Source organism: Buteo buteo, chromosome 13, assembly GCF_964188355.1.
Source record: "Buteo buteo chromosome 13, bButBut1.hap1.1, whole genome shotgun sequence".
NCBI classification, from domain to species: domain Eukaryota; kingdom Metazoa; phylum Chordata; class Aves; order Accipitriformes; family Accipitridae; genus Buteo; species Buteo buteo.
In genome coordinates, this window is record NC_134183.1 from 38,902,856 (window position 1) to 38,929,781 (window position 26,926).

The window sequence follows — 26,926 nt, forward strand, 5'->3', positions numbered from 1 at the left end:
CTCCCTGAGGTTGATGCTGCTTGGTGCATCCCAGTGGTGTTGCTCTGGCTGGGCTGGTGCCTCATGGGTGGTGGCCTGGTGAGCTTTTAGTGCTGGGACAGAGCTGGCCTGTTCCCTGCTGCTGGGTAGTGGTTTGGTGAAGTGGGAGCTGGAAGCTATTGCATTTCAGGAGCCTGGAAATGCTAGCCCCTTTGGGGAGGGTGGTCCTCCCCAGAGTGACGCTTGGTGGCTGGAAAACCAAGTTAAAGATTGCATCCCTGGGGAACAGGGCAGGGTTTGAACAGAAGTGGCCCCTGCTCTACATGTCGCCTCCAGGTGTGTGCAGGGAGGGGGGTGGTCCGGTCCACCCTGCTGTATGGTCTGCAGCCTCGCTGGGTGCGTTTGTCACCCTGTACCCAGGGGTGCAGCAAAGGACTGACCACCCTGGAGGTGGTTGAGGATGCTTGGGAGGTGGTGGGCTGGGACTGGGGGGGGTGCGTGTGTGTGTACCCATCCCTGGTGGGGTTGCTGTTGGAAAGCCCTCTCTCTGCCAGGATCCATCACGAATAATGCTGTGGGTGATGAGCTGCTGGCTGGGGTCTGATGGCCACTTAGCCTGTGGGAGCCCTCTGAACGCTTGTTTTTCCTGTACGTCCTCTTGGCTGACCAGAAGTCATTCCTCACAGCAGCAGAAGCTAATGGTGGCACAAAGACTCACCTTGTGTTCAGGGTCCTGGCGTGGGCTGGGGGGCTTAATCCCACATCCCACCCAAATTCTTGCCCAGAGCTCCCCTTGGTAGAGAGCAATAAATATGTTTAGTGTGAAGTGGAATCCTTCAGTCTCAACGTACGCGGGAGGGTGTGCTGTGGAATATCTTCCCACGCTGTGTGGATAACGCCGCCAGATCCTGGCACTGCGGACAGTCCTCCATTCCCCCCCCCCCCACAAGCCTCCTTCGCTGTCTCCCTGAGCATTTGCAGAAGGGTGCCGTGTGCCCCAGATACAATGTGGAGAAGCTCCCGAATTCAGCCTTTCCCTTTATCTTATCTGCAAGCCCCTGGATCTCGCAGCCGCTTCCTGCCCGGTGACATGCGGAGGACAGGAATGCCTCTCTCGCTCCTCTTGAGGTCGTTAACGGGGAATGTTAAACAAACAGGGCCTAATGTCAGTCCCTGCTGTTCCTCACCAGACACCTCCCCAAACTCGATCCCTCCCCACTTGCTGCTATCTTCTGTTTAGTTTTCCAGGCAGCCGCCAATCTGTGTGACAGCATATGTCCCGGTGCTACGGAGGGGTAGTGCAAGACAGGCAGCTGCCTAGGTGCTGTGCGCCCTGGTTGCAGGCAGAAATTCTTCTGGCAGCTGGAGGAGCTTACTTGCTTACCATGGACACTGTGTGTTGTGTTTGTGGCCGTATTGCAACGAGGACCCCATGCGTTTACCCTGCTGTCTTGGGTGTCTGATGCAGAAGTGTAGCTTCTACTCTGGAAGTTCATCCTTGCTCTCCCAGGCGGTCACTGGAAAGTTGTAGGTCCATGGGGAGCGGGGGGAATCTGGAGCTGGCTGCCTAGATGTCCAAAGCAGGTGGCTGAAGTCTATGGATATCCCATGTGTCCTCTTGGCCCCTTCCCTTCCCTTGGCCAGTCTCAAGGGCCTGCATGCAGCCCCATGGGTGGTGGCTGCTGCTGTCATGGTAGAGCTTGGACACTGTGGACTGCTGAACATGGAAAGCATCAAACATGAGGTTGTCCTGGGTGGGCAGAGCCCAGGTGAGGACCAGGAGAAGCTACCTGGCTAAGCTCTGCTAGGAGAGGATCATCTTCCCTGTTGGTCCACGGCAAGGCTGTGATGTTACCTGTTAAGAGTTAGAAAATGCCCTGTTAGGGGAGGCAGAAAGCTCTAAGCTGCCCTGCAGCCTCCTTGGTAGCGAGTACTTTGTCCCTGGCCTTTCTTAGCTGTTGCATGCGGAGGCTGCCAGAACGAGCCAGGAATGCCACTGGTGAGCAGCCTGTGTTATGTGCTGGATGTCTGTAGCACTTCATGGACTGGTGCCAGGCATCTCTTGATTTCTGTAATCTCTGCTTGAGTGGACCTAGATACCTCTTGCATGTGTGGATTCTAGCGCTCTGACTTGAAACAAATAAGGTTAAAATAATTTCTGAAGTCAAATGACTCTGTGATGCTGCTCTTTGCTACAAAGAACTTGAGGGTGTAGTAGTTACGGTCACCACTTGCTAATCTTTTTGTACTTGGTCTGGCTGAACCAGGATGGTGCTTCAGAGCTGTTTTCATGCATCATAAAAGTCCCTTCAATGTTAGATGCAGCTTTCTGTTAGTGACAGATTGTTGGCTGAGCAAATACCCTGAAGTCACCATGCATGCAGAGGTTCTGGGAACTGGTGTGTTCCCAGACCTCCTCATGGTCTATCAATGAGTTGCTCTTACTGGGGGAGGGATGTGGGAATCTCCCTGTTATCTCCTCATGTCCTGGTGCCTCTGTAAATACCCTGTAAAGGAGCTTCCTTCTCCTTTCTTGCTCTTTCAAATCTAAGTTTCTTAGGCATGAGTAAGCTGCTTTGAACATCAATATCCCAACTAGTCCCCAAGATGGGGTAACTGTTCTTTCGCCTGCTACCTGGCCGTGTAGCTGGTCTAGTAAATGAGACCCAGCTTCAGAAATGAGTCTTCCTCCTTGGCTAATCTGAGGAGTTGCTGAGCAGAGCTTTCCCTACTTGGCCTCAAAGTAAAGGGGTTTCTGGTGGTGCCTGTGTAAGTTATGAAGGGCCAAACCCAAAGGCTCCCTTGCTAGCAAGGGACTCTGCTTTCCCCTCACCAAAGTGGGAAGAATGCCCTTGGAGGTGTCTGAAGGGTAGCTGAGAGTGGTTCAGGCTTTGCTGTCTGTCCTCATGTCTCTGCTAGAGGAACTGGCACTGTGGGAAGTCAAGTATGACTCTTGCTGGAACCAGTACGGAAGGTTTCTGGGGCCAAAAGATCCTTTAGGCTTGCTGGTCTTGGCCATGCCAAGTCATGAAGACTTCGCTACTTGGATCATGGAGCAATGCTTCTGCCTGTCCTGGACCTTTGAGTGCCTGAAGTGAAGGCTTTAGCTTGAAGCCTCACCAGGGCATGAGTGTGGAAGCGAGGTGGTCAGCACCTCACCTACAGTGCTCAGCACCTTCTCTCCAGGAGTACCAGGCACTAGCTGGGACCTAGTAGCCTTCTCAGATCTGGAGGTGAGCAGTCTCAGAAGTGTGTTCCCAGGGATGCCTGTACATCACAGGCCATCCCTGGAGCAGGAAAGTACCTTCTGCAGCAACAGCCACCATTGCGTGAGGACAGCTTGTGTGGCAGAGGCTGTAAGTAGAAAGAATTCATTTGTGCTTTAAAAGACTTGTGTGCTGTAATCCCAAGTCAGCTCAGTGTGTCTGATGAGGAAGGACCCTGGGGCAGGTGGTGGTACTAACACTGTGAGGAGATGCGTGCCAGGTGACCCTGCCCTTGGCATGGCAGAAGTGGATGCTGCAAGCTTGGCAAGGACACTTTGACCACTGCACCACATGGTCATGTCATGGTTGAGAGGCTGCCTGTCCCAGGACCTGCTGTCCTCCTCAGTTCAGCCCCAGCGGAGAGGGGTGTTGTGATGCTTTGGATGGTGGCTGATGAGTGTGGAGCTAGAGGCTTATGCAAGGTCTGGGCTCTTCTTGGTGTGTCTGGGGTGGTGAGGCTTTCTTTGGCCCCAGGGCCCACCCACTGGCTCTTGCTTGGAGATGGGAGCAAGGATGGTGCTGAGGCTCACTCTGCCTCTCCATCTAGTGAACGTCATCTTCTGCACCTAGCCCTGTGGACAGGGACAAGAAGTTGACCTCTGCTGTGTGCCCTATGGGAAGGAACTGCCTCAAGCCCACCTGGCCAGTTGTAGTCCAGTGGTAGGGCAGGGTGGCTGAGCATAGAGATCCTGCCTCCAGATGGCCCGGTGGCTGCTGGGGTGGGTTTCTCTAGAGGACAGTTGCATGGGACTGCATGTGCTGGCCTTGCACATAGCTCTCCCTGATCACTGAGCCCAAGCTTACCTGGACGCAGGTGGTTGCTGGAAACCCAAGGACCCAGTAGGGCGGTCTCACCCATGCGGAGGATCTCCAGCCCTGCTGCATAGCCCAGAAGAGGCTATGGAAATGTTGCACCTCCTAGTTTGAGATGGTATATCCCCTCCTGTGCTGCAAAGGACGTGGTGATAGGTTCTTGCATTAGTGTGGGGTTGGGTCTTGGTACACGGCTGTGTGTAAGAAGCTCTTGGCTTGGGGATGTGTGTCCCTCCCATTTGCTTTCAAGGGCAGGAGGCCAGTGTCTGTCTGGAAGTGTGACTCCCCTGTGTCACCTATAGCAGTGGTTTGAAGTGCAGAGCAAGCTACGGACTTGGAGAGACCACCCAGCTCCTCTGGGAGGTACTGGAGGAGGGAAGGAAACTTTGCATCCCAGGGTTTCCCTGCCTGCAGTAGGATGCTGGTGGGGAGCTGGCTGGGATGTGACCTGTTTCTAGTGGGGCCTTAAAGCTTGGGCTGTATGTGGTATCCATTCTTGCTTTGTGCTCTGCCCTGCTCCCCAGGCTCTCCTTCTGGGCTGGTGGTCTTAACTCTGCCTTGCCCTCTGGGTCGTATGGGCTGGGTGCCTGCCTGAGGTCTTGTGGGGAGAGTGCCTTGTGGTGCAGAGGGAGATCAGGGCGTGGTGGTGGTTAGGGTTGGCATTTCTGGTCCATTTTTGGGTAGTACAGCCCCTCCCCACTGTCTAGTGGCCCTGTTTTGCCAAGACCTGGACTGATGCGATGGCATCTTAGTCCTGTAGGTGCTTGTCATCCTACTAGTGTCCCCAAATGTCTCCTTGTGATTGGGGTGACACTCCAATAACCACTGTCAACAGTGGAGAGCTGCTGCAAACTTTGAGCTTGCTATCACTTGGGTTTTGTGGAAGACTTGCTTGCTGTTGGGCCATGGAGATACCAGGCATGCTCCATGGGGCTGTGGCGTGGCCACTAGTGTGCTGCCCTGAATCAGGCTGATTTGAGGAGAGATTCATGTGCTTCTCTGGATGTGTCCTGGCTCTGTGGGCAAAGGAGGCATAGGACTGAAAAGTGCACAGGAATTGCCTTGTGGCAGGGTGAAGCAGACAGATGTGCTTGCTTAAGGAACTGAGGTGAGAAGGTACCTTGTGAGGGTCCTGCATCCAGACCAATGTCTTCTGCTCAGGGCAGAGAATGGCAGGAACTCGTCTCACCTCTGTGTCTCCTGCCAGGAGAACAAATGCCTGGGTATGGGCAGGAGGACCTGGTCTGCAGCAGGTTTACCCTGTGTGAGAGCTGTCCCCTGGGTAAGGTCCATGGCTCCAGCTGATGGTGAAAGGTGTCTGTAGGTCCCAAAACATCAGAGGGTGCCAGATGTGCTGCCGGGTGTCTGTAGCGAGGTGCTTAATGCAGTGGGCTGGGTAGTACAAGCATGGATGTGGGTGTCCTTCAGCATGTTGGCTCTGATACTTGGGCATGTCTCCTCTAGCTTAGCAGACCTCTTGGCAAGGTGGAAGGCTGCGACGGCATCCTGAGGATGCTCAACCATCATCTCCCTGAGCTGGGGAACTGCCCTGTTGGGACAGTAATCTCTTGGGAGTTATGGGTCTGGCCTCCCCAAATGTTTCAACAGCTTTGAACCCCTGCTGTGGCCCAAGCACCCCTGGGTGCCATCCTTTCCATGAGATCCTGCAGAGACAGAGGGGACAGGACTTGGTAGCGGGGAGCAGGGGGGAGTCTCCATTGCAGAGCTGCAGCAGTGGTGCTTCCTCTGCCGAGGCCACAGACTATTCTTGGGTGCTGCCCCGTTGTGCTTGGACTTATCGGCTCCCCCGGGTGCCTCTCCCTGCTTCCCCCTTGCTTGAATGTCTTCCTGCCCTGACCGCAGGGGTGGCTGAGCCCCGTCGACATCCCCTGCCTGACATGGGGGATGAGCAATGTCGGAGAGGGGCTGACCCCGCTGTAAGCAGTGTCACGTGTGAAACACCCCAGCCTTGGGGACAAATTCTTGTGCACTTGGGCTTGCTTGTGGTCAGGCTGCCTTCCTCCCCTCTGGGAGAGCAGGATGTTGGTCCTTGGGTGCCTTTTGTGCAAAAGGCTAATTTCGGAGGGAAATGCCTGAAGCCCTTCTTGCTTCAAGTGCTGGGGGAGGTTCAAGGCTGCCTCTCCCCTCTGGGGGTGGGTGAACATCTTTCTGGTGTGGGGTGGGGGGGATGTCCTGTGGCTGTGGCTGCTTGGGGCTTCCTGGCTGGAGCAGCTCCTGGTCTGATCCTGCACTGGGGCTCAGTACTACCCTGCCTGCCAGCCCAGTGAGCTGCTTGAGGACATCGGAGCTCTGCCAGTGCTGGAATTGCAAGCAGGCAGCTGGCTCTTGCAGCCTCTCTGCTGTTGAGCCCTGCTGGTGGTGGTGGGAGACTGAGGCACGGAGTGGTGAAGGAGCCTGTTAGCAAGCCCCTTCCCCTTGGGATGCATGCTCCATGGTGTTGAGGCTGCCCTGCTTTCTCGCTGAGCTGTCCCTAGCACAGGCCAGCCATCTTTCTCCCCCAGTTTTCCCTTCCCTTGTGTTTCCTGGGAGTTTGATGTGCTGAGAAGCAAAACTGCCCAGGGCTGGGTCAACTCAGTGCAGTGGCAGGAACCCTGCAGCCCCACATCCCATGTGGGGCAGTGAGGTGAAGGTGCTGTCACGTTTTTAAGCCCCGTGGCTGGGCTCTGAAGCATTTTCCTCCCTGCAGCCCTGTTTTGCAAGCTTGCCTCCCTGCATTTTGTTGCTGTGCCTTATAAGTCCTGGTTCCCCCGGCAGCCAGCAGCCTCACCGCATTCCAGCAGCCTCGAGTCAAGTGTCCCTAGCTGCGTTGAAGTGGCCAGGGCCAGGGTTCTGTATCCCCTCTGTGGCTCTCTTGGTGGCCCTGGGTGCCTGAGAGGCACCCACTGGGATGCTCTCCCATGGGAAGAGCTGTAGCCTGTGTGCCTGAGCTGCTTGGGACCTCAGGGTGGCTGCCTGGAGTGGGGACTGCTTTTGGGATGCTGTGGCAGAGCTTGTCCCTGTCCCCAGCAGGATGGCATGGGGCTCCCTTCTGCTGGTGGCATAGGAGGAGGGCTTGGTGGACATATTGGTGTGAATGAGTGGGAAATGGCTTGTCTTCAGGGGAAAATAATGGCATGTAGCTGGGGGTGGCTTCCCGAAGAGGGGGAATGTTCAGTGGCACGGTGTGGATGTGGCACTAGGGCATGTTCCTACTGTAGGTGTCCTTGGATGTCTCCTAACCACTGGTGGTAAAGGCTTGTGTGCTCCAAGTGCTGGGATCGTGGCCCCAGGAGCCAGCCAATTTTGGGGGGCTGGAGTGGCCACAGCTGTGCAAAAGCAGGGCTGTGGGTAATGCAGCTAAAGGGCTGATCTTGCAGAAAGGGAGGGTCAGCCTCGCTGGCTTCTAGCAGGATTTGGAGCAGTCTCTTAACAAAAGCCCAGTGCTGGAGACCTACCAGAGTAGCCTTGCTGGAGGTGGGTACTTACATCTTTGCATCTAAGATTTCTGACATAACTTGACCCCTGCTGGACTGCAGGGCAGTGTCTGGCTCTGCTTGGGACTCCCTTTCAAGAGCTGTTATTTAAAAGCAGGCATGGCCAAGAGATGTGGATGTTGTAAGACCCATGCTGACCTCCTGGCAGTGCTGGAGCTGTGGTAGGAAGAGGCAGGTGTTGCTGCTTGGCTTCATTAAAGCCTTGGTGCTAAGTACCTGGCTGTCCTCACACTTGGGTGTATGTCTCTTCTGGGAGATGCAGCTGTATCAGGACTACTTTAGAGCCACTGAGGACTTGATCACTAAATGGCTTTGTCCTTGTCCCTCCCTCCTGTGTAGGAAGCTATGCTGGGATCCTCCCTCTCTAAGACATGGCCTCGATGGTGTTGTTCCCTCCTGGCACAAATCCTGTTTTCCATGGCTCTCCTCCATCTCTGCTGGGTGTTTGGACTGGGGACATCCCCAGAGGGGGCAGGGATGGGGAAGGAAAGTGTTTTCTGCAGGGCCTCCAGCAGTGTGACCCTGCTGGGCTTTCCTAGGTGGGAGCAGCTCCCTGCCCCACTGCCCTGCTTCTCTCTGTACATGTGTGTCCAGTTAAGATCAGTTGTCCTGGTTGAGATGGGGTTGCTTTCACCTGGTATCTCACCTCGAGTGGCTGGTAGCAGAGTCTAAGAGTGAGCGTAAAAGAACAAGGTATTCCTGGAGATCTGCTTCTGCTGTATCTTCTCCAAGCTCCTGCTGAACATGCAGTTTGGCCCAGGCAGTTCTTGATCTAGCTCTGGATGGATTTTTTTTTGTTCTGTGACTTTGCCAGCTGCTCTGTGGAGAGGCTGAATATCTACATGGATCTGGTGTTTGGTGGCAGGGAGTTGAAGCAGGGCAAATATATTTAAGGAGAAGCCCACCCTGTCTTGGCCTGTTGAGTGCAAGGGCTGGAAGCCTGGATTCATCTGCCCCAGGTGGTCCTAGTGGCCTCTCAAAGCCTGCAGGACTTGGACTGCAAAGGGGTGACTGAGATTCCCAGTTTGGTTAATCCACTGGAAGATGCTTGTCCAGATCCTGTTGCCCTCATCTACAGTTTGCTCTTTTTGGGAGCAGGGGCAGGAGGCTGGACCAGGGCTGCCCACAGTGCATGAGATGCTCAGGCTGGCAAGTTGCCTCCTGCTTTTCTCCTGTGGGACAACCCAGATCTCCTTTGCTTTCCGTGTTTACACCTGATCTCAGAAGTGGTCTCCCTCTGGCTTACCTCACTGTCCTTCAAATGTATTGCTTGGGTCTCTCCTTAACAGCCTCACCCTCCCTTCCCTGAATAACTTGGTCTCACTTTCCCCCTATGCTTTTCTAGATCACTTAGGGATATGCTGAATTGCAGAGATCTCGGAAAACCAACCACTTGGTCTCATTTCTTTTAACAAGCTCTTCTGAACAGGGACCTTCCTCAGTCTGTCTTGAGACCCTTGGGGCAGCCTTGTTTGAAGATGTTAGCTGGTGGCATTTGGGATTTCCCAGGCTTTCTTTGGGGCTATGCCAGCCCTTGGCGGGTGCTGTGGATTGGCTGGGATCCCCTTTCCGATGCTGTGTATGGTGACAGACTGGACCTGGAGGCCAAGGGAAGCTTTTGGCCTGGGAGAGAAGGTCTCTTGCTCCTGTCCTTGGCAGCAACTTATGGGGCTGGCATTAGGAGCTTGTTACTTCTGACAAAGAGCTTTCCGAGGCACTTGCGTTGCTCTGTTCCGGCTGTTGTAAGGGCTCTGAGTAGCTGACTTCCCCTTCCCTGAGCAACCGTGCATCTTCCATTCTGTCACGCCTGTCGCAAGGACTTACAGAGCGACACATCACGGGACCATTTAGAGACCCAACAGGGATGCAGATTTCTATCTGCTTGGAAGAAACATCCATTCTGGGGTCTGAGCACACTCAGATCCTGAAATATTGAAAAGGGATGGTGCTTTCACATGGCTGAGGCACATGTGTGCCACCACACTCTGCGCAGTCCTCCCCTGCAAGAAATGGCCACGTGTCTTCTGGGAATGCGCTGTAGGCACTCCATGTAGCTCACACTGAAGCACAAGTGCCAAAGTCTTCAACGCAGCCAGCAAGCTGAGAGATACTGCTGTTGCCCACTCTGTCTGGGCATGAGGTGGTCCTGGAGTGATGCATCAAAACATCAAATGAGGGCCTGGGCTGGGTGGGGAGACTGTAGGCTTGAGCCCGGGCATAGAAAGTGTTTCTGGAGTGCTCCAGATAGCATCGTGCTTCCTTAGACGGGGCAAAGCAAAAGCTGGGGTGTACGGTAGGGCCATCCATACTGAGGGGCCAGGGGAGGGCATGGGAAGGATGCCAGTGTTGGAGGGAAGGATGCTTAGTGGTTGCATTCCGCAGCAGTCTTGAGATATGCCAGGCTGGAGAAGGGCTCTGCACACTAATGGGGGGTGGTAGCACCCACTGGGGTATTTACCAGGTGGTGGCAGTGCTTGGCCTCAGCATGCATGGAGAGCAAGAGGGCCAGAGGACCCCAGGGCTTTCATGATCACTGTCCATCCTGGAGGGCTTAAGCTGCCCCCCCCGAGTTGATGTGAAGGGTATCTGCCCTAGCAGGACTGTCTTGGGCACAGGAGCTCAAGGAGGTGTGTGTTTTCTCCTGTAAAGAGAAGAAACTTCCCTGCTTGGAGGAGTCTGAATCTGACTGCTCCCAAAGAGTTACAGGGTGCAGAGGCTGTGCTGCATGCCTCTGTTTTCAGGTGGCTGCTGTCTCTAGCCCAGGAGCAGAGCAAGTGTGTGCTGCTCGCTTTGGTGGCAGAAGAGGCTTAACGAGGTGTCAGATACAACCCACTTTGGGGAATGAGAAATGACTGAGCAAAAACTAAAATGTGGGAGCAGAGTGCTTCTGCCCTGCAAATGTAATGGGGTCACTCCAGACTTGGAAACAGGCCAGGAGATGGGCTCTGGCTTAGGGCTTCTGGTCCTGCTGCATGTTTTGCAGCTCAAAAGCTTCTGGAACAGTTTGCCATTCTGAGCATTTGGGCATCAGTGCTGTCCTGTGAGCTTCTCAAGGCTTGTTTGGGACCGGCTTGGTGGGTGGCATCCCCATGCAATGAAAAGCAAGGAACGTGGAGCTCTGTCTCATTCCCATAGTCCTCTGAATTCCCTTGCCTAGCTGTCAGTGCTGGCTGAGCTGTGCTTGTGGTCTCCTGGTCCTTGTTAATGATGACTAGTGTCTTGGTGACCTCTGTTGTGCATAACTTCCCTTTCTGGGTCTGTGCTGATTTACAAGAAGTCTTGGCAGCTTCATCATGCTGCTTCCTATGGAAATAGGCTGTTGCCCAATGTCTCCCAGTTGCAAGGAGAAGGTGGCCATGATGGTCTGACTGTTGAGCAGAGTTCTCCCAGGCCATGAACCTTCAACACTGTTTCTTCTTCCTGGCTATTCATGTGAACTGTTATAGATAATTCCAACAGACTATCTATTGAAATCTTCCTCTCGTACTGTATTTTTGCTTATACCTGCCGAGTGCATTTGGACTTGGTACCCGACTTCTACAACTTGGAAAGAGCAGCAGCCTACATGGACTTGGTGCAGCACAGCTGGGCACAGCAGAACAAATGCTGTAAGAGCTGGTTTGGGAGTGACTTCTGAAGGGTCTGATGTGTGTTGGTGAAGGAGCTGGGACAGACCCAAAAGTCGTCTTCCCAATAATATTCTGGGGCTGTTGCAGAAGTCAAAAGATGTGAGTGTAGCAGTGAGGTATTTTTCAAAATTGAGGGCTGTCTTTGAATCAGTGACTGAAGTGCCAGGGTACGTCAAGGAAAGGAGACCTAGTGTATGATCTGTAGAAAGAGCTAGAGAGACAACTGGGGTTTGTACTGGTCTCTGATGGATCTTTGATACATGTCACACTCTGTGTTAGTGCTTTTGGCAGTGTATGGTCTTCTAGCAGTCTTTTCAAGTTTTAGTCATCAAGGTCCAGTCAGACTGTGGAGCTGGTGTTCATGCCCTAATCAACCCAGACTATTCTGCTAGAGGCTGAATTTTTGTAAAGGTCTAAATACTTTGTGGCAGGGAGGAGAGGACTGGGTGTATTTTATCCTGGACAACACTCCTCTAATGTAGGGAAGGATTAGTGCCTGCAAGGCCACCTTTGGTGCAAGGTGTCTTACTTTTATTGTACCTAGCTTCTGAACTGTGCTCTGTACTCCCACTTTGGTAATAAGCATCTCCTTTTAGTAGACCTCGTTGACCTCTCTTCTAGGTACGGACACTGTTTGTCAGTGGCCTTCCTGTGGATATCAAGCCCAGAGAGCTCTACCTACTCTTCCGACCATTCAAGGTAAGAAGGTCTTCAAATTTGGTCTTTGATGGGAAAGATGCTGTTTTGTGGCCAACCTGGCAGCAAAGACCTCTGTCAGAGATCAGCATGGTATCCCATGGCTTGTGCTCAGCTGGGTAACCTCCCCTGGAGCCTGTTGTTGAAATCCTGCTGTCTCCAAGCTCAATGAAAGCTGCTTGGTCAGCCCTGCTGCCCAACTGGACAAGACCTTCCTTGAGGATGTGTCCTGATCCCCTGACTGTCCATCCTTCACTAGATCACCACATACGCTGTCCTTGGAAGTGAGGTTCCCTTGTTTGCACTCTTCTAGAACAGGGTGCTTTGTGCTCTCTAGGCACTAGCCAGGCAGGGTGCTCATCTTGGTAGCTTGATGAAGAGCTAGAAAATGGGTTTTCTTCCCAAAGGGCCAGAATGGACTAGCTAAGATACCTGCTCTGCCCTTAGTCTAATATCAGCCTTCTCTTTTGGTGGGAAGGAGAAGTGTTAACATACCTACTCTGGTGGCAAAGTCTGCCTTATGAAGTGTTTGGTGCTACAGGAACTCCTGGAGCTGTCACGTCATGTCTCAGTTGTAGCTTGGCTCCTTCAGGAACCTGACACTGACTTGCTTTCTTCCCTTCTGCAGGGTTATGAAGGGTCACTGATCAAGCTGACTTCAAAGCAGGTACCTCCTTCTTCCAGCTTGGGCATTTTTGGCTTTTGCTAGAAAACCAGACATGCTGGGAGGGGAGGGGGACAGATGCCACTTCACTATGTAAAGTATTGACTGTGTTCCATACCATGTATACAGCTGGGTTCTGCTTACCTGTGCTGTTCTGGTGACCCCAAGCTCCCAGCATGTGCTGAATGGCTCCATATCCTCTATTGCTGCCCAGAGCTACATGTGGTGGGTGAGACCTGATGCTTGAGCCTCAAACCCAGAGCTGCCAGAAACCTTCCCCAGTCCCATCCTAATCAAGGCAGTAGTTCCCCTTGTGGGCAAGGGGTACCTTTGCTGGTGGCTACCAGGGCGAGCAGTGCCCCCATGTGTAGGAATGCCAAAGCATTTTGGTGTGATGGGAGCAGACACAGAGCAGGAATCTTGGGCTGATGACCCAAGATGCTTCAAGCTCTGCTTGAAGGCCCTCTGCAGCTTTAGATGGTCTCTCCTGCTTGCTGTAAGCTGTCTGGGGCAGAGGGGGTGGCAGGGTAGTCTGAGAAGCTGGAAGAGGCTTCTAAACTGAAATCAGCATTATTTCTTTTAGCCAGTTGGTTTTGTGACCTTTGACAGCCGGGCTGGTGCTGAAGCAGCAAAGAACGCCTTGAACGTGAGTACCTGGTGTGCTGGAAGTGCTGGGGGCCGTATGCCCTGCTGTAGCTAGACCTGGAGCTGTGGGCTAGTGTTGCTTGGCTTGTCTGTAGTGTAAGAAGGGTCAGGGTGTCACAGCTGTGCCCTTGAGTATGGAAGCTAAATGGTCCTGCAGCATCCCACCAGGGAAGCAGGTGAGCTTTTTTAAGGCTGACATCAGCCTGAGCAAATGGATGCAAACTATACCACACTTGGTGTAGGTGTGGCTTCTGACCACTGGAGGACTGCTCCAGGGCTTCTCAGTGTGGGGAAAGAATGGCTACTTCTTTCTCGAGTTAGCATGTACCTCCTTACTCAACAGTTGGTCTCTGATAACAGGAACCAGGCTGTGAATCCTGTTCCTTATCCATTAAGTGCTCCCCCCCTTTATGGGGAACAGTTGTGGACTGAGACACCCCCACCTTGTTCAAATGAGTGTGGATTACCTATGTGTGTTGATGTATAGCCAGAGCTACTCTTTGAGGAGCTTTTCCTCCTGCTGTCTGCACTGAGGTAGGAGCTCATCCTAGCTTGACTTGGAGTACCTGAAGCTGGCAGGTCTTCTCTGGGGACCCAACCCTTTGCAAACAGATAAGAAGAGGTGTTGGGGGCATAGGTGGTTCCCAGGCATTTACAGGCATATGGTGATACCCAGATGATGCACTGTAATGTTTTAATGAGGCATGTGGAGGTCAACTTGCATTTAGCATCAGCTTTGAGGTTTTAGGCTGAGCTCATCAGGGTATGTGGGTAGTGAAGCAGGCTCATTGTAAAGCTGGTCTGTCATGTGGCCATGGGGCTTGCTTGGTGCTAGTGGCCTTGTTAAAGCCTCACTTACCAAATGCCTTGATGAAAAGTGTGTGGCAGTTCAGCAGAGCAGGTCCTTGTCCAGGACCTCTGCAGCCAGAAGGTACTTCCTTCAGGAAGGAAGGAAACCAGCCTTCCTGTGTTGCTGTTTCTATGGCAGGGCATGAGGCAGGGTCAAAGCTATCTGGTACAGGCTCTTTAGCACATTCATGGCACTTCCAAACTGCTGCAGCTCAAAAAAAGACTGGAGGATGGTCAACATGGCAGGCATACCCAAAATGATCTCCATCCCATGTGGGCCTGCAGAATTTAGTGGGATCTAGGCAGCAAGACGTGCTGATCTGGTTCTGCTCTGCTGTAGACCTTGCCTTGGGCACCGGGGCATGTACTAGTGTCTCTGCCCAGGCTGGCAGTAGATGTAGCAGCACCACAGTATAGATAGGAGCTCCAGTGTAGATGGGGTTATCCCAGCTCCAGCAGACAGATCTTTCCTGTCCAGTGTTGGTAGCCATCACTGCTATGCTGGTTGGTGAACTGCACATAAGGAGCAAAACTGTGTCCCTCATGTTGGAAGCAGTGGTCCTAAGCCAGCTAAACATAGAAATACAAGCATGTGGGAGCTTGAGTGTTGCAGTGAGGTGACAAAAATCTGAGCATGTGACTGCAGCATGATGGCTTTGTTTCCCTGGTTGCTTCATGAACAGACACAGCCTGTGCTTGGACTGGAAACATCACCTCAGATTCCTGTGCTTTTTTTCTGTGGCAGGGTATCCGCTTTGACCCGGAGAACCCCCAGACCTTGCGGTTAGAGTTTGCTAAAGCCAACACAAAGATGGCCAAGAGCAAGCTGATGGCCACGCCAAACCCCACCAATATCCACCCTGCCTTGGGCGCACACTTCATTGCACGGGACCCCTGTGAGTATGATGGGAGGAACTCTGAGGTCATGGCTGGTCCAACCTGGGAGATGCCTAACCCTGGGAATGCTGTGAGGGCAGAAAGGAAACCATACCCCTGTATGCTCTTGTTGAAATCTGCCTGGTGCAGGAAGGCCAGCATGTTAGGGTTGCAGAATAATAACAGGCATCTGGTAAAGCTTCTGGCCAACACTAGAAGTGTTGGGAGAGCAGAGTTGGCTTTGGTAGTTCAAGTGATACTTTAAGTCCTCTAAACCATCCCTGGGTGTGAAACAGAAAGGTTGAGTCCTGTGCCATGCATCCTCAGTGTAGCCTGGTAGGGTGAGCAGCCCTGCTGAGGCTTGTTGGGCAGCTTGAAACGTGGTGCTGAGCGCCCTGTCTTTCTGTCCTGCCATCCTGTGGCACCAGCCCTGTGCTGTGTGTGTGAACCAGCCTGCTCAAAGCCTGTGTGGGGCACTGAGCAGTGATGGAGCATGTTCCTGCCTCTCTTGGCAAGGCTGGGAGGCCAGAGGAGCAGCTGATCACAGAGATGCTGCAGGGGTGCTGTATTTCATACCTCGCTGAGATGGCAGTGTAAAGCTTTAGTTTGGGGTTGGAAATCCAGAGCCTGTCCCTGAAAGAGGCTGTTGGGGCCAGCAACTGAGATGCTGTCACCTTGTCTCCTCCTGTCTAGATGACCTGACTGGAGCGGCTCTTATTCCAGCGTCCCCAGAAGCGTGGGCTCCTTACCCACTGTACACCACGGAGCTAACCCCTGCCATCCCCCATGCCGCCTTCACGTACCCGGCAGCCGCTGCGGCGGCCGCTGCTCTTCACGCTCAGGTGAGTCACTCCCCATGTCCTGTGCCAGGAACTGGGCTCTCCTCTCTCCCCTGCCCTGGTGCTTGCTCCTGTGGGTCTCTGCTTGGCTGGTTTAACCCCGGCCTCTGCACCTTGGCTCCTGGGCAAAGCCTCCTCCTGGCTGAAGTGTATTTGGTGGGGGGGAGGCTCAGCCCCATGCAGACCGCAGGGGAGAGGTCTATGTGGCTGAGAGCAGTCAGAGCTGGAAGATGATTTCTGACCCTGCAGCTCCAGCTTCCTCCCCTGCAAGAGGCAAGCAGATGGGAGAAAGTCAGGGCTTGACTTGTGTCTGGCTTTGCTGGTCCCTGTGGCCAGAGAGCAGTGTTGTGGGACTACTGTGAGGAAACGCTACCTGCCAGCAAGTAAAATAGCTATGAAATGTCCTCCTTGAAGTCAGAGCAAAGGCAACAGGCTTAGCTCAGTGCTGAAGCTGAGGGGCTCAGCTGCGACCCCCTTGGGCCAAGCGACTCAAATACTTCTGAAGCTGGAGGAGGATGTCCTGCAGGAGACGAGCGATCAGAGCCTTGCCGCAGTGAGGAACCCTGATGGGGCAGTGGTGTTAGCCACCCTGGGTGCAGGCTAGAGAGAGTGACTCTGTATGAGCCTCTGGAAATGCTGGTGGTGGTGCAGCTAGCTGCCCGGTGTCCCAGGGTATGCTTGCTGAGAGCTGGAGGTGTAGGGATGCCTGTACTGGTCTGAAACTGGAATGCTTTAATGTACTGAGACCAACACCCCTGCTGAGCATGAAGTCCCTGAAACCATGGAAAGGCAAAGAGAAAGCCAAAACAGAAGTAGTGTCCTAATTCCAGGTTGGAGCCCCTGCCCTGCTTGGTGTTACCAGCCAGCTGTGCTCTGCCTGCTTTGGTCTCTGCTCCTGTAGTAGTGCCATGGGGGACTAGGGCAGTGGGACTCTGGGCTTAGACCTCAAAGCATTGGGGCTTAACCTCTGCTCTCTGCCCTGCCAAGCAGGGTGTTTAGCTCCACTCTTCCCTGCTTAAATTGAGAGGAAGAAAAGCTGAGTCCCCTCACCTCATCCACCTGGCTGATGATCAGCTCAGCTGGCCCTTTGGCATCTTCTTGCTTCCTGCAAGCATCTTGACTCTAACTGCCCAGCTTCAACCCAAGCTTGTTTCCCAAATGCAATATGGAGGCAATGGAGGGGATGCAGGCTCCTGGCCTGTCTAGGCTTGTCTGTCCTGCCCCTCACGCCTGCAGGCCTCTGCTGCTTTTGCCCTTCTACTGATGAGCTAGTGTTGGGCTGAAGCTCCTGTGGGGTAGGCAAGAAGTATGTGAGGACCAGGCACTGGCTCATTCTTCCAAGGGCCTCCAGAGCCAGGCTGGTCCTTCACTGGGAGGGTTGTGCTTGCTGGTGTTCTCCAAAAGTTACTAATGGTGCCCACAACTCTACAGGAGCATGCTCTGCTCCTGGGTAGCCCAGAAGAGCAGATGTCTTCCTTTCCCTACCCCTTGTGTGTAGGGTGATGGAGCCAAGGGCTGTTGCTGGTTGAATTGCCCCTGGCAGGGAGGACCAAAGAAAAACCCCTCTGGCCTGGCTGAGGTGATTGAGGGAGGTGAAACCATTCAAGGATGGTCATCAGAGACTGTGTGGGGACCCTGAGCGTAAGGGTTAGACACCAAAGCTTTGTGGTGGGGGAGAAAAACTCTGCTCTCCAGAAGTGGAGGGTATCAAGGAGGCCTTCAGCCAGATCTTTTCCCTCTTAGTCTTAGTTCCTGCCCTCCAGTTGGCAAGCTGCTAGCTTTCAAAGAGGTATTTTGGCCTGAAGAATGACCCTGAGTCTCCAGGGAGCTCCCTGCATCGGTAGAACTCCCTACCCAAGGAAGTCCCTAAGTGGTGATGTACCCCTAAGCCTTAGGGAGCCAGTGTAGCCCCTCCAGGCCCATGGCCATGGCTGCACCCAGCTATCTTCTGAAGACCAGCTGGGCGGGCTGAGCAGCTCCTTGCTGCGTTGTGCTTGAGCCAGCGGTGACCTCGCAGGGAGACATTCTGGCGCAGTATATGTTACCAATAAAGTTTTATGGGGTTAAACATTACTCAGGCTGGCAGCTCTGAGCTGCCTGGTCTCTAGGCTGGAGCCCTCTCCCTTGCAGAGCCAAGGCAGGGTGGAGCAAGTCAGTGAGATGACTTTTGCTCACAAACTGGGCCAAAAGCTGTAACCTCAGTCTTGGCGTGCTGAGCCCTCTGCACTCACTGGCAGGGGCTGGTTTGGCTTGCTGGCAGGGTGGTGGGCAGATGGGTTGTTCTCCAGGACAGCTGCAGTTCTTCCTTCTGAGACTGGTGTTGGTCGGAGGACGTTCATGGGGATGGCCAGAGCTGTAGTAGCTCTGTAGCAATCAGTCTTGAAGCAGGCATGAAGTTGGAGGCTGTAGCTAAACTGAGAGCTTGTCGCAAAAGGTGTAAACTTGAAGTGCTCATCCTCTCGCAGCTCTGTGTTCAAGTCTGGTAGCGAGCAGGAGAGGAGGTGGCTGCCCTCTGCGATGCACCTATGCAACCTCCTGAAGAGCTGCCCAGAGGGCTGGCAGGAGTGACGAGGGGCAGGAGATGGCGTGAGGCTGGCCCGGCCTCAGCTCGCGCACTGGGAGCTGTCGGTAAGCTGCTCGCAGACGAGACTGATGGCTGCTGCTCCTGGCACTGCTGAGCTGCTGTGCCATGGTGATGCTCCTGGCAGGCATCAGGCTGCTGTAGACGTGACTGTGGCCTGACCCTGCACTGCGAAGAGCCTCTACCTGTGGGGACTCCACTGACTTTAAGATTGTCCCATCTGCCTTCCCTCCCACCCTCTCTCAAATCCCTCCTTTGATGTCCCTAGTGAACTCCAGCCATGATGCCAGCGCAGGCTAGCCCTGAAGCTCAGAGCTGTCCCTGGAGATGGGACACCCTAGTGATGCCTTATTGCAGCTAGTGGAGTGGCTGTACTACAGCTCCATTCCTAGAAGTGTTAAGCATGATGGCAGCCACGTCTGGAAAGACTGGTAAGGTAACCATCTCTCCTCCAAGGTGCACCATGGGATTTGCAAGCTTCTGCCCATCTCTGTAGCCCGTATCTCCTTGGCAACCCAGTGCATGGGCCTCACGCTACCCACCCACCAGAGCCTGGGGAATGAGATACCAGGCCTTCTTTCTAACCCACATCTCCAACTTGGCAGCACATGACATGGCGCACACAGCATGGCACCATCTTACATCAACTCCCCCCAGCTGAGCCAGGCTCAGCCCGGTCCTGCCGGTGGGAGGGGAGCAGCCCGGTTGAGCCAGGGGCAGAGACAACCCTGCCACTTGGTGTGAAAGAAACCTGGTTTCTCCCCAACCATGACCCTTCGAGGGCAACCAGAAATACACCTTGACCTCACTCCTGGCACACGGTGGGGGAGGTGAGTGACGTGATAGTGATAGCACACGACTAAATTCTAGCGGGCACGTTAGACAACAGCACTTGCCGGTCACTTTGTTCCAGAATTGCATACCGGGACAGACCCTGCCCTTAATCATGGGTCTAATCTCACCTCTTTCCTCTCCAGTTACTGGAAATGGAGCAAGTTCCTACCTGGAGCTTAGCTTCTCTCTTGCAGCCTGAAATCACAGGCAGGACACAGGTCTTGTGAGCCATAACGAAGGGAATCAGCAGCCTGGGAGAGATGGGAGCGGCGTAGGAAACTGGGAGCTTGGCAAGAGGGAAGGTGGCCTGGCTTGGGACTGGTTGGCAGGGAGGATGGTTGCTGTGGTCAGCTCTAACTGAAGGAACCAGAGTCCTGGCTCACTTCTCCTTGCAGTGGCGCTGGGTAGACTTTTTTCCTCTTTGTGGAAGTGATGCTGGGGAAAACAGTCATGAAAGATGGGGGCCCAGGTCTGCCCTTGCCCTTGGAAGACTGTGAGGTGCAAAGATGTGCAGAGTTGGTCCCCTGGGAAGATGGGGAGAGCTTGCCACAAGCATAGAGACAGTGATACAGCTTGTCCTGTTCCGCTTGGACCTGGTGAACAGTTTCATCTATTGCCTGTGTGATGGAGTTGGGCTGCATTGCGTCTCTAATGTGAAACTACTTGTTTTGGAGCACCTCTAAGCTGGGCTTTGAGTGGGCAGTAGGAGACACCAGGGGCTCTCAATGCTCCTGGAGCTCTTCTGCAAAGGGATGCTTTCAGCTGTGGCAGCACCCCTGAGGGGCAGGACTTGCCCTGGAAAGCAGGGGCTGGATGCAGGATTGTTTCATAAGAACATGAGTGAGGCTGGTGGTGGTTACCACATGGTGCTTGTAGGAGACTAGGCTGATGTGTTGGGTACCCAGAGCCCAGGAGACTGTCTGTGGTAGATGCTTCCAAGGCAGGGAGCAGGTCATGGGCCAAAAGCTCACAGATGCCAATCCCTTTGGGGGTGGGCTGCCCAAGCTGCCCTCAGAGCATCCATGTTGCTGCTGCTGGCAGCAGCTTTGTCTGGAGGCTTTGAGGAGATGGTGGAGGTGGGCCTCTGAAGCTGGGACCTGTCCAAGCGAGTGGTGGGTGGAAGGAGCAGTCCTGGATCATGGCTATGTGGTGGTGGTGGTGCAAGAGCCCAGTGGGACCCTGAGGCTTCCCAGCACTGAGTTAAGGCAGAGCCCATTGATGGAAGGAGAGGTCAGTATTCAGAAAAAACCCCTTTCCCTCTTGTTTGGTGCCTGGGCTGGCTCAGAGCAAGTTGGATCTCCTGAGTGGTGGCTGCTGTTGTGGATGGACATGAGGCAGATCCCAGTGGCTGTGATCTGGTGCTGACCCTAGAGAACTGGGAATGTGGGGAAGATCTGCTAGGGTGGGCTCAGGTGCTGTGCTCCTCTTTGAGTACTGCCTTCTGTTGGGATGCTGCTGTTTGGTGGGCATGTGACAGCCTGGGTGCCACCAGCCTGGCTGAGCCCTGGAGAACCAAGCAATGACCAGTACAGTGGATCTGCTGGACAACAGGGATCCTGCCTTTGGACTCACTGCATGGTCCCATCTGCAAAATCTCCTGAACTTTGTCTTGTGGCAGCTAAGCTCTGATAGACCTTCCCTGGGCTGGGAGGCTGGAGACAGCGATGGATTTTCTGTGCCTAATAACTTGTTGCCTGTTTGTTGGGGCTGTTGTGTAGGACTTTCCAGGATTATTTTTTCAGGGCAATCTCCATCCTTCCTGGAGGTATGAAGCACTCTTCAAGACCTCCATGGTTATGGTGTCATCTTAACCTCCAGTAACTTAGTGCTGGCTGAGCAGCCCTGAGCAAGCTCTCCCCAAGCCAGCTGTTTCCTCCTAGCCAGTGAAAAGCAGGCAGGAGATGTTCTTGGCTCCTCCAGGTACCTGCTGAGCAGCCATTCTTGCTAAATCACACTTGAGTGAACTGGACTGAGACACCATCAGAAGTGACTTACCTGTGGTCAGCACTGGCTCTCCCTGGTTAGCTCAACCCAAAGGAAAGCAGCACAATTTGTTTCTGTTCTGGGAAAAGGAGAAATGCTTGTTTGCTGTGGTCTGTGAGGTGGGTATATCTCCACGAGCTGTAGCATAAGCTGCCTCCAGGCCCAGGGGGCATTGGATGGATGCCTGTTAAAAAAACTCCTTCTAAGCAACAGGATGGATCAGCGTCTGTCGTGTTGTGCATGCTCCTCAATGTGGTGTGAGACGATGTGCTGATCTTCCAGCTCTTCCTCACCATAGCTGCTTGGGGAGATATGTGTGCTTGATTCAACTTCAGCTAGGTTTTCTTGGTGGTGGGCTGAGCTGCTTGTGTCTTACACAGCATGCAGGTGTTTGGATGCTCGTCTCCTCAACCCAGCCCCCTGAAGGACCCTGGAAGCGGGTGGCTTGGGTGAAGTGCCTGCTGCTGAGGCTGGAAGCTTGTGTCCAGAGAGCACTAATGGATGATGTTAGTGCCTTCTGGGTGCACCTTTGCAGGCTGTCCTTGCCTGCCCTGAGTCGTGTTCCCAGCAGCTGGAGCAGAGCAGCTCTTGCCAGCCGCCAGTGTAGTCTGCCCAAGGCTTGCACCCAGTGACCCGCAGTCTGGGGGAAGTGGTGACCGTGAAGTTTGTGGCTTGTTGAGGTGAGGCTGTCTCAGCAGTGCAGTTGAAGATGCCACTCTGCACGTCAGCAGCTGGTAACTAGATGCAGCTCTTGGACATGCTGGTTGGGGTCTTACCAGCTCCCAGGAGCACAATGGAGTGCTTTGTCCCTGCCTGCACAGGGAGCCTTTCTGGTACCTGGGGAGGTGGCTGGGTCCATTCTCATTGTAGGGATAGCTCTGAGCTCCACAAGATGCTGAGGCTGACTGCAGAGCAAAGATAAGCAAGCCTAGAAGCAACTGAGGAGGAAAGGCAGGCCATCCAAGCTAAAGGTGGCTTGAGGATGGATCTGTGTATTCAGTCCTCCCTACCCCCCCCTCTTTTTTCCTGCTGAAGGAATTGCTCTCCATATGGATGGTGAGCAAGATAGGAAATTTAAATTCTGAGGGTAACTGGGAGACACAGTGGAGGACTTGAAAAGGGGAGTGAAGTGCTGATGGGGTGTTTATCTGCCCCATTTATTCTTTCTTTGTGATTTTTAGGTAGCACTGGTCTTGTGCTGCAGCAAGGGAGGGGCTGTTTGCTTCTGGATGTTTCACCTGGCCTCTGGAAGGTGGCAGGCAGAGGCACAAATTTCTCCAGCTTTTTTCTGGGACAGATGTTGAACGCAGCAGCATGAGGCTGGCTGCAGTTGGCTGGCAGTGTCCGTCTTGTCCCTACAGGCAGGCGAGCAGGAGATATTTGCAGTGGTGTGGCCAGACTTCTTTCCAACTGTGAGCTAATGCAGCTCCAGAAACAACTGCGTCTCTTCCAGTAAAAGCCTCCCTTGCTCTGTTCCTTGCCCAGTGTTGGATGTCTCCATTCACTCTTTCTCAGCTTCCTCCTTGACAGACGTAGTATTTTGAGAGATAATGGATCTTCCAAAAGCCCTCAGAGAAATTTGCTCCCTACAGGGAAGTGCTTTGGCTTGGCCTGCTGGGTTGCAGTCCTCTTGGGATGTTACAGAGTCTCTTGTAGTGCTGGTCTCCTCTTCCAGATGGCTCCAGGAGTCCGCTGTTTGCAGAACCTCTCTACTCCCTGGCAGAAGCAAGGTGCCTGAGACACTGTGAGGGATGTGGAGAGAAAACCACCTTGGCATGTGCCACTGTCCTGAAGAGCACATCCTCTTGGCTAGCTGCTGCTTCCAATCTGGTTCTTCCAGTGCTTTCTGCTGGTTTCAGAAATGTCTGTCTTAGTGAGGGGGTCTTCCCGCTTCATCCCATCAAGCCTGTACTCTTTCTGTGGGCTGAAAGACCTGGCAGTCATTTCCTCACCCTGCCAACATGTCAGAGCCTTGGCTTGTACCCAGGATCATTGCATCCGCAGGAGCTCCTGCCAGCCTCCAGGCTGAGCCCCTCTGGCTGCAGGGCTGTGCTACTGGCAGGTGGGGCCACTGTGAGTCAGGCTGGTTGGGTTTGTGTGTATGAGCATCAGAGACCTCCAGGAGGAAGGCAAGGAGAGCTGGTCCATCAGAAGTGGAGGTTTATTAGTGCCAGAGCTACAAATAGCGTGTGTTTTTGTAGGAGAAAAGCAGTATTTCTCTTGAAACTGGAGGTGCTGGAGGCTCTGGTGAGGCATGGGATGTGCATGTGGGGCAGAAGGTGTCTCAGGCCCCCTGAGGAGGGGATGGAGAGCCACCAGATTTGGGTAGTGGGGTCTTGCATGTGTGCAGCTGCTGTGCTTGCTTACAGGTGGGCTGCTTGTGCTGAGCCTGGTGTGGGATGGAGGCAGCTCTTGGGTTTAAGCAGCCTTGTGAATGCAGGGGGAGTTCCCTGTTGCTGCTGGGCAGGAGGAAACTACTTCCAGCTGTGGTGGGGAGGGCTGCTGGAGTGGGAGACACTGGCCAGGGAGGAGGACTGCTGGCTGCTGAGGAGATGTGGATCTGCTGAGCAAGCACCTCCTGGTGACAGGGCTGAGGGGGAGCAAGTAAGCCCTGTCCTTGCACTGGCAGCTGCTGTGGTGGCCCCATAAGGTGTCAGTGGTGATGCTGCCCGCACCAGGCTGCGAGCCTTCCTGGTCTGTGTCAGTGCAAGGAGATAACTGTGCCCCAGAGCAGCGCAGTGGCCCCAGGCTGGGGAGCAAGGGTGCAGCTTAGCCAGGTCCCTCTCACAGGCTAATGGAGAATTGAAGGCATTGTGTGTGTGTGGCACCAAGATAGCACTTTGGTCGTGGCGCTAGATGGGACCCTTCCCTGGGGAGGAGGGTCTTGGTAATGTCCATGCCCTCGATTCCCTCTGTCCAAGGCTGGACTGACTGGGATGCACCTGGCTGCTGTGTCATGGAGTAAGCTATGAGGCCAGCTGGGAGCCGAGTTGGTGGCACCCACTTGCCTCATGAAGGTGTCTGGCAAGGAGTCTGACCAGCCCAGTGTGCCTGGCTACAGACAGTTACCTCAAGTGTGGTGCTGGTGCCTGAACACAAGCCTGGGATCCAGCAGACCTAACCTTGTAGGAGCTGGCACAAGAAGAGGGACTTGAGGCCCCTGAGCTCATGCTTGGGGCTGTTTGGTTACTGGCATTACAGCCCTTGTGCTGGTGGAGGGAGGACGTGGCCACTGCAGGCAGCTGTGCTTTCTGGGAGGTGTGGGCTTATGGTCCCCTCCAGCTCCTGTATGGAGGCTGCAGTGTCAAGGTGTTGGCAGTTTGCTGCGTGTCTCTGCATGAAGGAGTGAATGCAAAACCTCTGGCTTTGCACCTCCATTGGGTGTCAGGCTTTTGCTTCTTATGGGGGCAAAGGGAGTAGGGTTTGAAGGTACCCACTGAGGATGTGCCTAGCTTGGAGGGTAATGCAAGGGCTGTCACTGAGTCTCTGGGTGTCCTGGTCTTCAATTCTGTCTCTTCTGAAGACCTGTGTGCAGCTTCTGGAAAGCTGATGCAGCTGCGGTTGGGGACACAGGTCTGCATCTCTACTCCTGGATAACTTGCAGCAAGACTTGCATTGCATGTATCATCCACTGCATCAGTTGGGTGGCATGCTGCCTGCTAGGTAGTTAGAAAATAGCCAGCTCCTGTTTCCTCCTGATTGCCAACTGTCATCTCAACCTGGAGTGGCTTTCTTGATGTCTCTTGCATGCTTACAGCCTGCAGGGGAGACCCGACTCTGGCAAGAGCCCTGTTAGACAGGGGCCAGCAGGATTGCCCTTGCTGGGCATAGCTATGTAGGGGTTAGATGAGCTGTAAAGCCTCTGCCAAAGTAAATGCTTTGGCTGTGGCTGCAACTCTTCCTTTGCCCAAATGACCTGGGACCTTGCTTTAAGAGAGTCTGCCTGTCCTTGATCAAGGGTCCCTCTTGAGAGAGGACCATGCATGGGGATGGGAGCTGGCCTGGGAATACTGTTGTTTTTCCCTCTGGCCCTAGAGTGGCCCATGTGCTTGGGAGGGGAGCATCTAGCCAGACTTGTTCAGGCAAAGGGACAACCTTGCTGGAATGGTCTGGGAAGGGGAACAGTTCATGCTGGGCTCTAGGGAGTTTTCTGCCTCTTTTCTACCCATCTTAGAGCAAAGTCCATCATTCTGCTGGTACCCATACCCCTGAGCGTACCTGCTGCTCTTGATGCCTGTCCGCACTGAGGCTGTGCTCTCCTCCCACTAGCTGGGGAGGGAGGAGAGTGAGGATGGCTGCTGTGTTTCAGCTAGCTCCCTCTGCAAACAGCAGCAGGACCGAGCTCCACGAGCTGCTCCTGCTGCTGGGTCTGTGTTCAGTCAAGTGGCACAGACTCCTCTCCCACTGCTGTCAGGCATGAAGCTGCTAACTCAGCCCAGCCTGATGTACCAGTCTTGCAGATCAAATGGGAGCATCTGGATGTCTGATGTTATTCTGCTGGACATTGCCAGCTTGCTGCATCTACTGACAGGCTGGGAAGTGACTGTTCAGTTACTGTTCCCATATCTGTTAGTTGGGTTCCCATCCAGCAGTCCTTCCTCAGCAGGGAGCAGGCCTGAGCAGTAGATGTGGCAGCAATGACCTGCCAGGGAAGCCTGCGAGTCTTGCTAGTTTGCAGCTCTACCAAGTTCTTCCCATGATGTGGTCGGCCTGGAGCCTCTTCTGATGGCTGGGTTGTGGCTTAGAAAACTTCATGGGTCTCTTCTGTGGTGGATGAGCTGGTTCTTACCCCATATGTGTCATGTAGAGGTTGTCTGGTTTAAATGTGTGGTCTTGAGATGCCTCCTTCTGCTGGCTGAGGGCAGAGCGGCCACCACCTTGGGGTGCTGCATGCCCAAAGCGAGCCTTCTCTGCCCTGCCTGAGCCTGACTGGGGAGAAAGATGTAAACTTGGGGGGTGTGGGGGAATGGGAGCATGCTGGGGGGGGAACAGCCCCTCCTTGCGCACACTTCTCCAGTGGTAAACTTCATAGCTTGGTGGTGAGGAGCTTTTCTAGCTTGAACGGTGGTGGTCTGTGTGTTGTAGTGAGCTGGGGCCAGGCATGGGTGTGAATTTGGGGGCTGTCTTCTGGTTATGCCAATAGGTAGAAAGTACTTGAGATGTTGAGGCAAGCCCTGAAATGGGGTGCTAGCTTCCTTCTTAGACATGTGGGATCCTGCCATCCTCCTTAAGGGAGGGCCTGGCCGGGTCCCAGTGCCTGGTGAGCCTGAGCCTGTCCTGGTATGAGCCATCAGAGCTGGCTGGCATGCTGGGTAGTGCTGGCACGGTGCAGCCCCAGGTTGGGATGCTACTCAGTGTTTGGGGCTCACCCTGGAGCCTCCTTTCCCATGCTGGAGACATCTTTACTCAGTGGAGTACATGGCCTGAAGGAGCTGAAGGTTTGGGCTCTGGTTGAGATAATCCTAGATCATGGACCTGTGGCATGGCTTTCTTTTCCAGATGCGCTGGTATCCTCCCTCTGAAGCTACCCAACAAGGATGGAAGTCTCGTCAGTTTTGTTAGTTCGTTAGTAAGTAATTAATTACTCTTGGAGCCGGGTCCTTGTCCTGCTTGTCCCTGGGCTCTTGTGGGGAGGAGGGATGGGAGCTCAGGCTCAGCCTCCTGCATTCACCCAAAGATGTGGTTGGGTTACATTGATGGGTGATGGAGCCAAATCCACCCTGGTGGGAGCAGGGAGACCCACCAAGCCCCAGGGTGGGGAAGGACCTGTGGGTGCCG

General features: G+C 54.0%; 1 protein-coding gene across 1 annotated transcript in view; it reads left to right on the plus strand.

Annotated features, from left to right (window-relative positions):
• The window catches only part of RBPMS2 (RNA binding protein, mRNA processing factor 2), a 30,055-nt gene that overhangs the window by 1,821 nt on the left and 1,308 nt on the right, over positions 1–26,926 (plus strand). Inside the window, exons 2-7 of the mRNA XM_075045761.1 lie at positions 11,803–11,880; positions 12,506–12,544; positions 13,125–13,187; positions 14,781–14,931; positions 15,605–15,753; positions 26,648–26,717. Coding sequence (XP_074901862.1) covers positions 11,803–11,880; positions 12,506–12,544; positions 13,125–13,187; positions 14,781–14,931; positions 15,605–15,753; positions 26,648–26,710 — 543 coding nt within the window. The 3' untranslated portion in view covers positions 26,711–26,717. The remainder of the gene's footprint in view (positions 1–11,802; positions 11,881–12,505; positions 12,545–13,124; positions 13,188–14,780; positions 14,932–15,604; positions 15,754–26,647; positions 26,718–26,926) is intronic.